Source organism: Centropristis striata, chromosome 21, assembly GCF_030273125.1.
Source record: "Centropristis striata isolate RG_2023a ecotype Rhode Island chromosome 21, C.striata_1.0, whole genome shotgun sequence".
Classification (NCBI taxonomy): domain Eukaryota; kingdom Metazoa; phylum Chordata; class Actinopteri; order Perciformes; family Serranidae; genus Centropristis; species Centropristis striata.
Genome location: NC_081537.1, coordinates 21,425,548 through 21,442,895, shown reverse-complemented (window position 1 = coordinate 21,442,895; position 17,348 = coordinate 21,425,548). Strand labels below are relative to the sequence as shown.

Genomic DNA, 17,348 nt, shown 5'->3' with positions numbered 1-17,348 from the left:
GTATGTGTACACTATGATGATATTCTTCAGAGATTTCAAACTATGCCCTTTAACCTCAAAATGTGTGTGTGTGTGTGTGTGTGTGTGTGTGTAATTAAAATCACATAAAGTTACTGTGTGTGTGTGTATGTGTGTGTAATTAAAATCACATTAAGTTACTGTGTGTGTGCGTGCATGCGTGCGTTTGAAGCATGTGTATGCATGTGTGAGGAGTGTGCGTGCTTGCGTGCATGTGTGTGTGTGTGTAGTGCATGTGTGTGTGTGTGTGTGTGTGTGTGTATCTGTAACTGTAATCACATCAAAGATCAAAGGCAATCAGATCAAAGCAATCAACAGAATTAACTGGCACCTGCTAATGTCCCAAAACATTGACAGGTGGAATTTCTGGCCTCGAACAGAAAGCATTTTTGGCAAAACCATAATACCTATAATTGATCCGACTTCACTTTGAGCGTCCCGAGTTCTTCCTGAACGTCTACATATGATTTTTTTTTAAGAAAAATGAAAAAATAGCTTTGTTAGAGCGATCTAAAAAAACTGTTCCCCGAGCACTGGTCCCTACAGCTATTGCTGTTGGGACCAGTGCTCAGTGCGATTGCTCCGAGGCCCTAATTACCAAAATCATTAGGGCCCGAGCAGGCAACGACCTGCGAGGTGCCTATTGTATTTCGAATTATTTTCTTCTTCCCAAATGATCGCATTTTTCACTGCCTGAACATACCCCAAAACTCATGAAACTTTAAATATATGTCACACCTGGAGAAATATTTTATAATCTATTGTCATCCTGAATTTCCACCACTAGGTGGCGCTATAATAAAGGAAAGTGCTAATAACTCCCACATACTTTATCGCACATTCAAAAATCTTATATCCACGCGTCCACCTGCATGCGCGGTCCTTCCGCGTATGCGCATGCGCGGCCCCTTTGTGCATGCGCATTAGGCAGAAAGGCAGCGCATGCGCATTGCGCAGAGGGGCCGCGAATTGCGCAGAAAAGAATAAAAAATAAAATAAAAATAAATAAATAATAAAAAAAAATAAAAAGAAGAAGTCGTTTTCATGACAGGTGGTCTAATTTTGTTAAGCACTTGAGAGATATAATATATCTATAAATATTGGCCTTTTGGTATCTGTGTTTATGCTGTCCTATATGTGCCTTTATAAAAACTTTTTTTTACGCAATATATAATGGTTGGGTACCTTTCAGAGTGGTGAAAATTCGCTGCACAATCCACATTAAAAACAGTGTATTTTCAACTATTTTCCATTTTCTATATCAGCCACAATATCTGTTATCAATTAATTTCCATCAGTCTCAAAATCCCATATCGGTCAGGCTGTAATTTTTTTTCTCCATATATTAGCTGGCCAATATGAAACTGCAGCCAAGATGACTTAGGTTAATTTAAAGACTTGAAACGGGGAAACAGGTCACCTGGCTCTGTCTAAAGGAACCAAAACCCACTTTCAGCACTTTCAAAGCTCACTTACTAACACATTATCCTGTTTGTCTCTTATTGCTGTTGCCAAACTGAGACTGTGGGAAGTGCCAGCCAAGAAATAGTACATAAGCTTCAGCACTTTTAGGAAACCAGGTTTTCTCAAAGTTTTGATGTATGAGTGCCAATTTAGGGAGTCAGCTTCTGGTTGGGGGCTGCACAGGAAAAGTGTTCTTGTACAACTAAATTTTATGGACAAATTACACTATGACCATTTTTTGACATACTATAGTATGACATTTTTATTTTCTGACCAACTATAATACAGTGTTTGTTTAATATTTTGGACATACTATTCTCTGAAAATTATCACTGTTCTATTCTACAGCATTTTAGACACACTACATTTGGACCAATTTTGACATTTTTCGACATACTGTTTTTTTATTTTTGGATATCCTATAATATGGTGTTTTCTGCCCTTTTGGACAGATTACAATAAAATATGTATCAACAGAGTATAATTTTAAGCATTTCGGAGCATTTTTCAATTTTATGACCAATTTCCCAAAAAAATTCGACATACTATACTACTGCGGTTTTCCCCATTTTTGGACATCCTATGAAATGGTGTTTTCTGTAATTTAATAATTTAATATACAACAGAGTATAATGAGACCATTTAAAGCATTTTCAGGGCTTTTAAAAAAATATTTTTTAGAATGCTATACTATGAAATTTTATGGGACTTGTTTTTTTCATTTTTGTGGTATATTATAGCATTATATGAAAAGAGAAATTATTAACTGTGCTATTCCTATAAATTTTCACTTACACCTACCTTTTTTCAGGCCTGCCAGAGCCTGGAAACGAGGCTTTTCATACTTTTAACACTTTTGGTGTCTCTTTATTTCTTAGATGGAGCGGCCCAGCTCAGCCCTGCGAATCATCTGAAGGTGGAAGGAAAGCCAGACACAGTTGGCACAGACGGAGGTGTTTCCATCAGTAGGATTGACTAAGGGAGCGGATCACCTGAGCAAGAGGGCTCAATCCAGATAACTGTCTTAATCTTTTGCACTAATGAGAGGACTGGGACTAATTCACCAATCATCAGTAAAGACGACTTTATTGATGGTTTTAAGAAGGTTTTTTCCAACTGCATATCAGGAGAAGAAATTAAGATTTTATGAATAACACTAGGTTGGGTTGAAATGTTCAATTATGTTCAAAGTATTTTAATGAGTGCCCTTTAAGATGACATTAAGGTTTTTAACATGAGCATAAAATGACAAAATGATGTAAATGCCCATGTTTATTTGGTAATTGTCCTTTATTTATTCATGTTTTTTTTTTATTCAAATGATTTGGATCCAACCCCTAAAATCTAAACTCTTGTTTTCTACAAAACATAATTTAGGACACAGTAATTGTTCAGGTTGATAAAGATGGATGATGGTTGATGAAGATTTTTTAAATTTTATTTATTAATGGTTTTTGATCAATTTAATTTGAGGTTTCCATTAATCATTGTATATACTGAGCCACCAATTATGTCTGTCTTCACTACAAACTATTTGTATCCAAGTATATAGGTGGGATCCTAAACTGCTTCAGATATATTTTGGTTTCACATGTATCTTGCTATTTGATGTATTAAAGTTTAATCAGTACAAATTGTTTTGAAATGATGATGAATTGTCTTATGTTTGTAGGAGTTAGTATTAACTAACTCCTACAAACATAAGACAATTCATCAAAAAAAAAAAATTTGTATAAAATAAGTTTGTAGGAAAAAAAACAACAGAATCCACGCCGGGGTTGAGTGCCTTTTCTATGTGCCTTTAATTGCTATTTAGAGGTTTATACCTTCTTCCACTGTCTAAGGAGTTAAGTCATTGTGAGTCTGGACCAAGTGTTACATGATGATGTTGTTTTGCCTCCTCCCTGATAGCATGATTAAATGTGATGTGGGAAATACTGCTGAGTCAAAGTGAGTGAAAGTGACATTACTGTAAGTGAGTACTTTATCTGTCTTTGTATATGTGATGTATTAAGCTCTTCTCTGATGATATGTCTGTGTAATGAACCGAAATGTTCAAAGAAAGTAAAAATTATGCTCATTGTGTTGTTATTTTATCCGGTTAAGTGAGAATTATCCAAAAGTACGTACAACAAGTACCATCAGAGTATAATAAGACTATTTTAAGCATTTTGGGGCATTTTAAAATTTGATAAATTTTGACAAATTTCGACATGCTACAGTATGACTTTTTTGTTTTTTCTCAAATTTTGGACATCTCATAATAAGGTGATTTCCTGTAATTTTGGGACAATGTATACTACTACACATACCAACAGAGTGTTATAGGGCTATTTTAAGCATTTTTAGGCATTTTAAAATTTGACCTTTTTTGAGAAAAATCGACATGCTATAGTATGACTTTTTAGTTTTTTCTCAAATTTTGGACATCTCATAATAAGGTGATTTCCTGTAATTTTGGGACAATCGATACTACTACACATACCAACAGAGTGTTATAGGGCTATTTTAAGCATTTTTAGGCATTTTACAATTTTATAATTTCTGACAAAGAACACATCCCATGATATGGTGTTTTTCTGATATCTGGCCATGTTATGTTGTAATATGTATCAACAGACCATAATTGACCCATTTTAAGCATTTTTAGGCATTTAAAATTGGACAATTTTTGACAAAAAACGCTATATGATACTATGCCTTTTTTTTTTTTTACCATTTTATGTACAGTTTTATTTTCTTACTTTTTGTTGAGATGGTCATTTTTTTTCTGTAATATCCGGCCATGTTATGTTCTAATATGTATCAACAGACTATAATTGACCCATTTTAAGCGTTTTAGGCATTTTAAAATTTGACAAAAATCGACATGTTATAGTATGACTTTTTTGTTTTTTCTCAAATTTTGGACATCTCATAATAATGTGATTTTCTGGCATTTTGGGACAATCTGTACTACTACAAGTATCAACAGTTTAATAAGTCCATTTTAAGCATTTTTAGGCATTTTAAAATTTGACAAAAATCGACATGCTATAATATGACTTTTTTGTTTTTTCTCAAAGTATAGACATCTCATAATATGGTGATTTTCTATCATTTTTTGTTATATTATGTTGTAATATGTATCAGCATACTGTAATTGGGCCATTTTACAGGTACACTCTACTGCAATTACATTAAAAATGGTCTTTAATTTTACACACACACACGCATGCACGCATGCACGCACACACACACAGCAAATGTACAACCTTTGAAGCATTAAACAGTCAGGTCATGTCTAAATGAGCTTGTTCCTGTGTGGTTACAACAGTCATCTGGTCCTCAGGTGTGAACTTTTAACTTTTTATACACTGCAGACGCTCATTCACCCACCTGAAAATATCATCAGGTCTTAAGTTATTACATGATGGACCAATTAGTGGTGCAGCGTTTGATGGGAAGCCCTGTTTGGGACCTCAGAACTTCAGTGAGGGTACGCAGAGCAAAAAACTTTGATGGCGCATTACCCTGATGCGGCCCCCTCCTTCAATTATTGCTTCCTTGTGTGGCTCTGTGTTAGACGTTATATAATGAATACAGCCTGGAAAGGCTACAGTCAGAAATTGGAACACGAGGGACTCTCTTTTCAAGTGGAAACCTGTCAACTGGTCAAACTACCAGCCATGAAAATAATTGTGACCGAATATGACTTCATCCAACAAATTCAGCAATTTATGTCACAACTTTCAGTTGCGTCAGATCTCTAAGTAGATCTTGTTTGAACCACACACAGTGGAAACTAGTGTCCATCCAAACTGCATGAAGAGTGAGAGTGAAAGAGAGGCTGGCTTGGGCAAAGGGACTAACCAAAATGGCTATGGTCATTTTTGTGCTTTTTCCCATAATGCACATTAAGTCAGAAACCAATTTAAGCATCCACCAAACAGTACATTAGAAAGGCATTCATGAACGGCACTCAGGGAACATCCCCTTTCTCAAATTAGTATCCTTTCTCCAACTGCCAGTATATCCTCTTCAAATCCCTGAACCACCCTCAGTGAAGCTCACAAATGAGGCAATTAAATTCAGGGTTTCAAACTCCTTTGAACTACACCTTCTGTCTGAATCCTTTATTATTTCAACTGTGGGTTCTCAAAGCTCATCAGGGCTATTTAGTACCTTGGGCTCCCTTTTTAACAGGGACCACCAGCTCTCTCTTTTCTGTCATTCATTTCCTGCGGGAGAGAGAAAGAGGGACAGGGGGAAATGAATTTTTCAGCAAGTGAAATGCCTCCTGTCTGTGATTCTTCTGTCGAAGGGAAATTTCCCATGTGTTTTCAAAAAAGGGATTAGCGCTCTGGACGCGCTCGTTCCAATTCCCTGTTCTGTCCCATCCCATCTAATCTCCTCTCTTCTCATGCCTATGTGTTTAGTAGGTTAGCCCTGGATCAAGTTGACTGTGATCCAATTAGCATCTAACACCAACTGACATTGTACATGTGCTGCTGTCATGCAAGTATGTGTCTGTTACTTCAGGTACTTTTTCAAAAGCCAATGCAATGCTGATGCCTTAAATACATTTAAGTTATGACTTTATGTGCAGTCTGATAGGTTTAAAGGGCCAACTGAGCCAGTTTTGTCGACCAAGGAAAAAATAATGTGCTAATGAATTGTGGTTATTGGGGAGTAGAGAGGAAGATGAAAAAGTCCTGAGGGGACATTTGTAACCAGATAACAGGATTCCACAGCATCTACATTGATCCAATTTATTGCTGCCCTGTGTAACACTCAGGTTATGTTAAATTTCATCAACTAATTAGCCAGAGACAGATCCTACCTATGTGCAAACAGAAATAATTTATAGACAGAGCACTGCTGGTGTCACATCTTTGCATGTTTTCCTTAGATGTTTTCATCACATGACATTAAAGGTAAGGTGCCTTTTGTACCATGATATACCCTGGGTATTAAAGGGATAGTTGGGATCTTTGTGAAGTCGTGTTGTTTGAGGACCAGGATGGAAGCTCAGCAAGGTACTGCTGTGAAGGCAGCTGGGGGTAGCAACAAAATATATCTTGGCTACTGAAAAATGCCCACCTAAATGAGAACCAACATCATTTTATGTATGCTATATTTATATTTCCCCTGCTTTTCCTTGCCCTCATGAGGCCCTTTCTGACTGGGAACTGAAGCCATTAAAGCATCTATTCTCTCTTCAAAGCCACCAGACTCCCTTGACAAAAACAGTCATTTTACCAAAGAGAACATGGGATTTACTGGTCTATCTTGTTTTTTTTCTGTGTTATTGTGTGACTTTGGGGTTTTAAAAGGTTAGTTTGGCTTCACCAAAGTCACACAATGACAACAGACAGACTAACTAATTTAAGCAGTGGCAGACCAGCTACTCCTGTGTTCTGCAAGGCAAAATGACTGTTTTTGTCAGTGGAGTCTGGTGGCTTTGGAGGGAACATTGATGGATAAAACAGCTTCAGTTTCCTGCTGTCTGATGGCAAGGTAAAGCGGTGAAAAAATTCTAGATAGTGTCTTTTATGTGGCTTAAATATGTGTAGCTGCTGCCCCTTTCATCAGCAATACATTGCATAGATCCTGTGCCAGCTTCTCCAAACTGGGGGCATGCCAAACACCATCTACTGAAGGTAATAAACTGACAATGGATAAGTACCTCACACTCCCACTTCAAAATATTCAAACTCCCTTTAGCACGCTCAGTTTACCTGGAAATACTAACTAAAGATGCACGCAGACTGAAAATAGCCCTCAGTTTATATTCTTAGTGATAGAGTGATGGTGGGCTGCACATAGAATGTACTCATAGAACTAGAGTTGCATCCAGGTAATTTTTATTCCTCCTCGTCCATTACTGAATAGCATAATGCTTTGCATTAGGCATAATTACGATGTTTCTTTCACTGTGATCGAGCAGTGAACACTGTGAGATGTTTTGCAGTGGAAATGGCTTTGCTACATGTATGCTGACTACTATGGTGCAGCTACAGAGGCTCTGTGCGCTGTGGAAAAAGTTGAGCCTGGATATACTTTATTCCTGGATGACTGCCATTTTTTGCTGAGATGAATGAGGACACTGCATTTTCAGAGCTTTTGTTGGTTGTGAATGTAGCTTCAGACTGGGTTACAATAGGCATATGATTTGAATTTCCCCATCAGCATTTTCAACAGTTTTCAATTGAGAAGCAGAACTGCTAACATTCAAAAATAATTTATTTCAGAAATGTACTGTGATCATATATTCATTCAGATTCTGCATGATAAGCTTTTGTTGCGTACAATGAAATCACCCCACAGAGAAAAAAAAAGAAGTAGATGACATTTTTTTTTGTTTTTTTGAACTATGAAAACTAGGAACACACCACTGAGTCTTCACTATAGCGTTATGAGTGTACCTGGCAGGCGGCTGGACGGCGCCAGCCCTCTGTGGCGTTACTCCAGGCAGGTTTACAGATGCTGCAGGACAATCTCTTTATAACCAGACACACAGTGAATGATCTGTAAAGCTTACACACAAGAAGTGTAATCACACGCACACATACACATGCACACGCATTAGCATTTGGGACAATACAGTCACACCTGAATAGTACAGAGTGGTTGATTACACAAAAGGGAAAGAGGTGAGGCAATCCAATGACATCATCTCTTGGCGCAGGCCCGGCGCTGCCCCGTGATTGTGAGCAGTGACAGAGAAGAGTTATACCAGCAGGGAAGGAAACAGGAAAAAAACCTCTTATCAAAATCTCGCTTTTATCATTTTAGCGGAACCAGCAGCTGTGCCCGTATGACAGTCTTTTCGACCCTCTTAGGTTGAATTTCAAAGCATTTCAGTAGACATATGCAGAATGACACTGATGTGTGTATATGTGAGCCAGCAAAGGGTGAAAAAAGATGGGTCGTGAATGCAAATTAATTCACAGCCCACATCTGTCAGGATTAAAAGAAGGGTCTCGTAGTGCGAGGCCAGCCATTACGATGCCGCAGTCAAGGGCACCGTCAGCAGTTCGGTAACAATTGGTGCCAGATATCATAAATAAGTGTTTCTCTATCAAGGCATCTTTGATCCACTGGAACACACTCACAAAAAGACTTAAACACTTTGACTTTAACAGATATACACTCATTTCATATATCTGCAGGTTCCTTCAGGCACGGCACAGTCATCGACATTTGACTCGCCATGGTCACTTGTCCCATTTATCAATGTATGTGTGTGCTGTAGGCCAAAGAGCTGTTTCCAGGGAAACCCATGATTGTTTGCCAATATCCGCTTAAAACGCTCCCGGCTCACACATTAAAATTTGTTCGATTTGGCATGAATTCCACATCCACGTCTGTCTTTTCCACACTTTTTTTGTTGTCGTTTTTACATCCAGTTCATCCAGTCCAAACAAACACTTGTCCTTTTACTTCCACAATATGGCTCCATCATATTGTTATTTTAGTCCCCGTCAATGCAGTCTCTGCATCGACTTGATTTTGTCTTTTTAGGTACATCTACTATATATATTTATATATACTGTATATATTTATATGTGTGTGTGTGTGTGTGTGTGTGTATGTGTGTGTGTGTGAGTGTTTTCAAAGATTCTTGTGACTTTGTACAGAATCAAAGAGATTACTTAGATTTGAATGTGTTGAAAGAAAAATACCAAAAAGGGAGGAAAAACAAACAAAAAAGTTATGCAAATAATTCAACTGGCAAAATAAACGTGACAAGATGATGCAGAGAGTATTTTATCAACTGGTGAGAGAAATCTACGCTGCCACACTTTCACACATTAAACAATAAAAAAAAAAGTGCTTCAAAAAGTCTCATAGTGTTGTTCCGCATGTATCCAGGCTGACTAAAAAAATAACACATAAAAAAAAGAGAGAAGTGATGAAAAGATAAAAAGAAAGGCGTAAATGACTTGATTGGGTTGACTGCGCGTTTCTGTGTTCTCCTTCAACACCAGGTGGGTAGATATTTCCAGAATTTTTGATGTCCTATTCAGCATTTTTCACACAAAGGAGGAAAAGCCAGCGATAGGGGCCCGTGAGCCAGGGGCTAGGCTGCTGGGGGGCCTGTAGAGGGTGCTGTGCTGGCTGGGGGGGTTGGAGCTCTGCTGTGAAGGGGTGGGAGTCCGGCTACCTTTGGGCCTGAACAGGCTGCCTTGGCCCTGAGGCGGGCCCTGGGGCTGGCCTTGGGCTTGCTGAGGCTGGGGGCTTGGTGAACTGAGCTGGGGTGGCAGTGGAGGTAGAGGAGGCAGCGGCGGCGGGGCGCAGTGATCCGGGTCGCCTGACTCGGACTCGGTGTAGCTGTAGGCCTGCGCCCGGGATATGCCTTTCTGTTGGCGGCGCCAGGAGTTGTAGTAGGTGGGGTCGCTTATGTAGTGATTGACGAAGGAGTGGGTCTTCTGTCGGTTGGGGTCCACCTCGTACTCGCTGTCGCTGCCCTGTGGAAGAGAGAATATAAATAGAAATATTGATACATGAAGTCAGCACGGGATGACTCTGTAGTGTTTCCATGTGGAGCAGTTAGAGATGTTGAGGCTATAAATGTAAATGAGAATGAAGTTATTGAATTGTTTTGAGCAAAGTCATCAATTCACAGTCATCCCTGTCTAAACAACGGACACATGCACACACACTTACATTTACGACACAGCACAAGAACACATGGACACCAAAAATGGTCAAAAATGGTCAAAGCGTGATTACGGAAGGATGACTTTGTTACTGAAGCGTGCATTGGAAACGGACCATCAACACAAGATGGTAATCTATCTTCAGGACTTTATCAGTATGTTCAGGAGCTAAGATCTTTGTATCCACACCACGCCACCAACACTGGGTTTGGTGTTGTGTAGCACAGTGTACCACATAAAACCCAAATGGGAATCTGAGGGAGAGGATTGGATGGGGACTAGCAGTAGGAACCAGTCACCTATCAGGCTACAAAACATTCAAAGCAGGCAGCCACAGGAACCTCACCAAATGCAGTGGAAGTGTATGTAGGCCACCTGTCCCATATGAAAACACCAGCGCCTCCTATGGGTGAACAAAACAATGGGGTTTACAGTACATCACCATAACAGAATGATTAAAATGGCCCAGTCATGATGATGATAATATCATAGATATGTCATACATATAAAGGTCCTTTGTGCCATTCTGGGTGAATGGTATGAAAGCTAAAAAATAAAAAGCAACAGAGGTGATGCAGTGTATTCTCAAACATAGAAATGTGATTTTAGGAGTTATTGGGACGGAAGTAAAAATTTCTCTTCCTCATTCTTCAAGTCAGTTTGAATTCCCTTCAAGCCATCTGTAAAGAAATGACAATAATCCGCAGCACATTCCCGTCACTGACCCTCCACCTTGCTGCAGGCTGGGCTAGAAAACACTATTGTATTCATGTCAAGTAACATTCCAGGTGCCAAACAAAAAGAAATGTGATCATTGAACACTCGGTGGGGATCGCTCATGGTCAACTAATTGTCCTGAAAGCGAACTGCCAATTGGCTAGCTACCCTGTGATTAATCACCGTGCCACAATGAACTAATGCACAGTGGACTTTGCCAGAATTATCACTGGATACTGTCCATGCTGCTTTAAGTATAGAACAAAAAACAGCAACAAAGGCTTCTTCTATTCAGTACAGTGCTCTGCAGGGCTCGTGCTGATAATTGTGACTGTCTCAAGGTTCTTTGCTCTCTTTCTCTCCCCTCATATTATCATGTTCAATCTTCGCATACAGAAACATGGCTGTTGGCACGCACTCCGAGGACTCCGAGCACGGCTCCCATGCTGGATAATGCACAGCACATATGTGATACATATGGCAGTAGGCTCAGATTTCCCTCAACCTTAACATGTCTCCTATGCAGAACGCTTATATAAAGACATTTAGTAGAGTTTAGAAATGTCCAAACACAAGACAATGCTTGTGTTGAATATCCTGTTTTTTTTCTTTTCTGGTTCTAAATAAAGGAAAGTGATCCCCTCCCCCCACTCTTATTTCTCCATGAACTAATCAAAGGCAGACACTGTGCACAGTGAGGTTTGACTCAAGATTGTTGATCACAATGATCATTCTTTCCTTTCTATTTATGTTTTATATTGTTTTTCCTTCCAATAAGCAGGGATGCATCAGTGTTTGTTGTCCATATGCAATATTGTTACCCAGTTGTAAACACTTGAGGCCAACCAAGTGTTGAAAAGCATTCCGGTCATGCCAGTGTGTTTAGCAACGCAACAACACAATAACAAGATCCCTTCACAGTGGACCAACAAGACATGCTGAGCCACTTCAAGTGGTATTACCTCACTCTAAAAGAATTAACGCTGCATTGAGGGGGTGAAACACCACTCCAGTTGTGCATGTGTGGTAGTGGGAGAGAGCGAGTGCAGACCAAGTGTTGACACGGTGCATTGCGTCCTACTGCTGCTTGGCTGTGGAGCGTATTCAACAGATGTTCTGACGCTGGAAATGTTCTCCATACAAGTATAAACCACTGCAATCTGTCCCCCTTTTTTTGCTTTTGGTCCATCACCAGTCTTTAACAGAAATAACTCAAGGATCCATTAGAGGAACCTACAGTGGAGATGCTTGACGATGTGCCTCTGGGGCCGCACGGCTCCTTACTTCAACTCATTATGAGCTAATTACTAGAGCTGAATGCTGTGAAAGAAACAGACTTAAGGCATGAAATGCAGCATTGCACCTCAGCCTCAAGGGAACCACCCTCTTATTTATGCAAGTATGTGTAAGACAGACACATACCAGCCTGCCAGTGACAATTATTAAACATTTTTTCATCATTATGATGTTAAATTAGGCAGAGAAAGAGATTAAGACATCTATCCAATTAACTGGGGAAACCTCTTGACAGTAGTTTATTTTATCACCAGCATAATAAAGTTGCCCTGTGTTCCTGTTTACAATTGCTAACATTGTGGGAGAGAGAACAATGTGGGAGAGAGAGAAAAAAAGGTAAAAATACAACAATGGATGTGCATTAAATAGGCTGAAATTACATTTTGGTGTAGACATAATGGTCATTATCGGCAAAAAGGGCAGATGTTCACACAATCTATCCCTTGAACTTTGACCTCATTCTAGACAGAGTTCAACTGAAAATGACATATGGTTATTGGTGGCTGTTCTTGTTTTTATCTACATTTATGTTGTATTACAAAGCACCTTATGACAATCCAAGTGTTTAACATGTTTTATTAAAGCCTTTATTCTACTTTCCTATGGTTTATATGCAAAAAAGGGGTGTCTAAAAACAAGATAAAAACACTAAATCTAAGCGAAATTATCTTGCTGCATGGACAGATAATTTCACTTGACAAGATTTCTTAAATTAAGATTGTTAAATCGAGAAATAAAGCATGTTGAACACTTAAAATAAGAAATGAACTCTTAAAACAAGATCAATTATCTAACACTTCTAAATCTAAGGTTATTTTTATCTTGGTAAGAACCAAATAATTTGCAGTGTATAACGGCATGAGACCAAAACAACAATTTCCTGGCATGCACGGACCCCCTCCCCCCTCGAAATTGATGCATACCCCAATACCACAGAGTGGGTCAGTCCTTTGTCCTCTAGTTATGGATTATTGCAATGAGGAGGGGGAAGAAAAGGCGGGGCTGTCTATGTCACTCTCATTGATGAAGTGAACGCAGCAGGGGTCCCCAGAGACAAAGGCGGTATATGTGGGGCTCAAGGGGGATTAAAACGTCCAGAGACATTCAAAGTACATACATTTTTGTGTGCTTTCAGCAATTTCTGTATTGGAAAAAAAAAAAGATTAGAGTGAAGGAAAAAAAGGAAATGGGAAGATATGTTTTTGGCACAGTGAAAAAGCCTTCTGCATCAAAAGAAAGTTTTATTTTGTCAGGGATATAGGCCTCCTTAGCAACTGCAATCTTCTGCTGTAATGTATGTTGCTTCAATCAGAACAAGTATAATCGAGGGATTTGAGATTTTGTTGGGCATTAGTGCTGTCCCAGACTGCTGGACTTTAATGAGTCTAATGAAAGCATGTGCTTTTGTTGCATTTTCCTACTTATTTTTTTCTTTAATTTGTCACTCGTCTATACTTTAAGACACTATGAAGCTTGTTTCCATCTCACGATTCCTCCTTTCATCCAGCATTTCTGTCTCTCCACTGTCCTCTGTCACAAACATGTAGATGCCTTAAAATTATTTAAAATAAAATATTATTTATTTGCGGTCATTTTTTTTGCTTTATTCTGGGCAATGACATCATACTCCAGACTGGGCCAGTCAAAACAAAGTGGTGCGTTGTCACCAGAGACAATCCAAACATTACAGAAAGTATTCTCAGTTGAGCCCGGGCCAAAAAATCTACAGTAGCCAGTGAGAGACAAGGAGTGGGAGGGAGGAGGAAGAGTGAGACGGAAAGGGAGAGAAAGCATGTAACAGAAAGCAGACATTTTCATTTATCTCCCATGGAATGCCACTCTGCAGAGAGATCTACAATCCATCTCTGACTCAGGGATGAGATCATCTATCTTCGCCTGGTTTCGGCCTTAAATGACACACAAAGACAGTGCCACCGAGACAACCTTGCAAAATGAGAAAGCCTATACTCTAAAGGAAAAAGTCAATAGGGAACTATCTGCAGGGGAGCAGAGCAGTAATGGTGGCCTTGTTGCATTGCCAAGTCAATGTTAGCTTCCTCCAAATCCCCTCTTGAGGAGGAGTACAATAGTCAACTTATACCTGCTGGTGGAGCCCCTGGGGATTAAAGAGGGCAGACAGCACAATGTCATACTGATAGCTCAGAGTTATCCGCTCAATAAAACTTCAAAGAGCATTCCAGGATTTTTCCGAAGCACCATTGGGTGCTGATATGGTGGCCTGTCAGGGGTACGGCAGGGGAGTGCTAGGCTAACAGGCAGGGCTCTGTGTGTTTCAGCCCATCAAAGCCAACTCTGAATGTTCAGTGTGGCAGCGGGCAGGCGGCGTCATGCCGAGGGGGGCGGTAACTGCATTAGGGCCATGTTTGACAATACACAAGTGCGAACGGTAGATATGTCAGGCAGGTGATGAAATGACGAAATGATTCATTTGAGGGGATGTTATCGTGCTGCGAAAGGTCCTGTCCGTAACAATTCATTGTAGGGACATTTTCATTTGATCTGGAAATGGGACTTAGGTCCCGATAAGACCAGGTGGGGAGAGACTTCTGGCTGCGGAATTCACACGCGGGACATATCTAGCTGAGAGATGTCCTAAGATAATTTGAGAAATGCCTAGAGTGAAGAATTTGTAGATAAAAGAGAACACTGAAAGAAGCCTGAAAGCAAGGGAATTCAGGACCACTACCCCCTCTGAAGCTTTCATCTGACTAGGATCAAAACCAGACTGCAGACTGCAAGATGGTTCACCAAAACCACACAGAGAGGCAGGGAGGGAGGCGACGCAAACAGGAACAGAAAGAACATATATGCATGTAAGACATATGGGGATAAAAGAACATGTGACAATAAAGAAAAAAAGCCTTAATGAAAAAAGTCAGGAAATCAGAGACATGAGGGTGGGCGGCACACAGACTGATCAATGGAAAGATAGAGAGACGGAGAGAAAGTCACAAAGTATCGATTCCACTCCCTCACTGAGATTTGGCTCAGCACACAGTAGCAATTCTCGACATGTTACTCATACTTTCATCTATCAGTGTCTACTTAGGGCACTTAAAAAATTCAAAAGAGATTCAAAGATATGATATTTGACTACTTACAAAGCTAATGAGGCCAGGCTCTGGCACAGAAGAGGAGTGAAAAGCTAATACAGTATTCTAGTTTTCCTCAGAGACTATTTTTTTATTGAATCTGACATGACTTACAAAAAAATCAGTAGGAAACTTGGATCGGCCGCCTGGCTGGAGCGGCAGCTTCCAATACGAAACTAGCTCTAAAATAAACTTTACAGAGTGCATGTGCTCTCGCCGCCTTACATAACGAGTGCTGTGGCTGAGTGCAGTGGCCTGGATCACAGGTAGATGTTTGCAGAGTGACATTCTCCACAGGTCACTGGTCTAAAAACTGCCTTGCAGCCAGCGAGCTGAGTCATTAATCTCTCATCTCTCCTTGTGCATTACTGTAGCTATATCTTATGACCTCTGCAGGCCGAAATGCATTCAGGTGAATGACAGAGAGAGGACACAATGTGGACAGTATGAACTGACACAAAACACTGTACAGCCAACAATGCAAAGCTGAATTCCAGAGGAATCCGAGGAAATGACAGTGTGCGCACACAGACGGGTACAAACATAGAACAAATACAGACTTAATGCAGACGGACAGTGGACATTTTGAATTCAGAGGTCGTAGAAGATAAAGTAGAAAAAAGTTACTACTGCACCTGCGAGTCTGAGATTTCAGAGGGTTTTTCAGTCAGGCTGCTGCTCTCTGCAGGGATCAGATCGTTGTACTTTGTGCTGACATCCTCATCTGAATAGTGAAGACTGCCTGGACTGGGCCGAGGAGGAGACCTGGGTTCAGATAGAAACATCTTTCAGAATAATTCAGTTGGTTGTTGTCTTAACCAAGGAAATCCATTGACATTTCACGAACATTTCAAATCAGTTTTGACGTTTCAAAGTATTTGCTGAGACCTGGGAACACAGTGATGTTACAACAAAGGGGAAATAAATAATTAAGGTTAGCCAAACTTACTTGGAGGAGAAAACAAAGGTTTCAATTTATTTTTCTTACCAAACTGACTTTCATGTTCAGCTTTTTCCTACCGTGTTTATTGCGTGCCCACACTTTTCCCTGTGCAGTTACAGTCATTTCTGAATTGCTCTCCTTCAGGTTTACCTCCAAATAAATTGATTTAGATCATACTTTGTAGAAACACAATGAGTGTAGAACATCGTCCAGGACATAACCTTCTCAGTATCAGTCGATTCAACCTTGGACCTTTTGTTGCACATCAGCCTTTACCAGTCTCTTCCATGTTTCTGTCTCTGCAGTCAACTATCAAATAAAGGCAAAAAAGTGATCTATAAAGTAATTTTGGGTGGTTTACAGTTCCAAAGCTTCTTACCTTCCAAGGACACTTTCAGACTGACTTTGGCTCTGCATGAAAATACCTCATTGATTTAAAAAGTTGAACCAAGCTCAACTTTTGCTACAGTGTAACTGGTATACAGTCATGGAAAAAAAATATTAGACCACCCTTGTTTTCTCTTATTTCTTGTTCATTTTAATACCTGGTACAACTAAAAGTGCATTTGTTTGGACAAATATAATGAAAACAACAAAGAGTTTAATTTAAGAGCTGATATCTCACCATTTTCCATATTTTTTCTTGATAATGATTTTGGTTATGATCAAGAAAACCATGGAAAATGTGCCAAAAGATACACACCCTGGCAAGTTCAGGCCCTGAAACATGGTTGATTTCAGTCCGAACACCGCTCGTGATATTGCCATGTTCCTAGATCTCAGCAGTTACTTTGGCCGGCCAATCTATATTGGTTATGGATAATAACCAATAAAGATCTGAGGCCTTCTTTATTGTGCTCAGAAATTATGTAAAAGCAGCTTTTGATAGGCCATGCAATGACTCCAGGCTTCCCTTGTTCTCACTAATATATAAACACCAGTGCTTCCTCTCAAGTTCACATGTATCACTGTCTGACTGTGTGTGTGTGTGTGTGTGTGTGTGTGTGTGTGTGTGTGTGTGTAGGAGTGCAGCTTGATGAGAATCATGGGACACTCATGAGATGGCTCCCTACAGCCAGTCTCTCCCGGAATGAATAATTCCCCCTGATTCAGTCCTCTCTGTGGGTTGTGGAATGTCAAACCACTAGGCCC

The 17,348-nt window shown here is 39.9% G+C and overlaps 1 protein-coding gene across 1 annotated transcript in view; it reads right to left on the bottom strand.

The window, feature by feature from the left end:
- Positions 1–7,689: 7,689 nt before the first annotated feature.
- The window catches only part of sdk2b (sidekick cell adhesion molecule 2b), a 327,715-nt gene continuing 318,056 nt past the window's right edge, over positions 7,690–17,348 (bottom strand). The window contains exons 44-45 of the mRNA XM_059324690.1: positions 15,889–16,018; positions 7,690–9,935 (exon numbers count right to left, since the gene is read on the bottom strand). Coding sequence (XP_059180673.1) covers positions 9,501–9,935; positions 15,889–16,018 — 565 coding nt within the window. The 3' untranslated portion in view covers positions 7,690–9,500. The remainder of the gene's footprint in view (positions 9,936–15,888; positions 16,019–17,348) is intronic.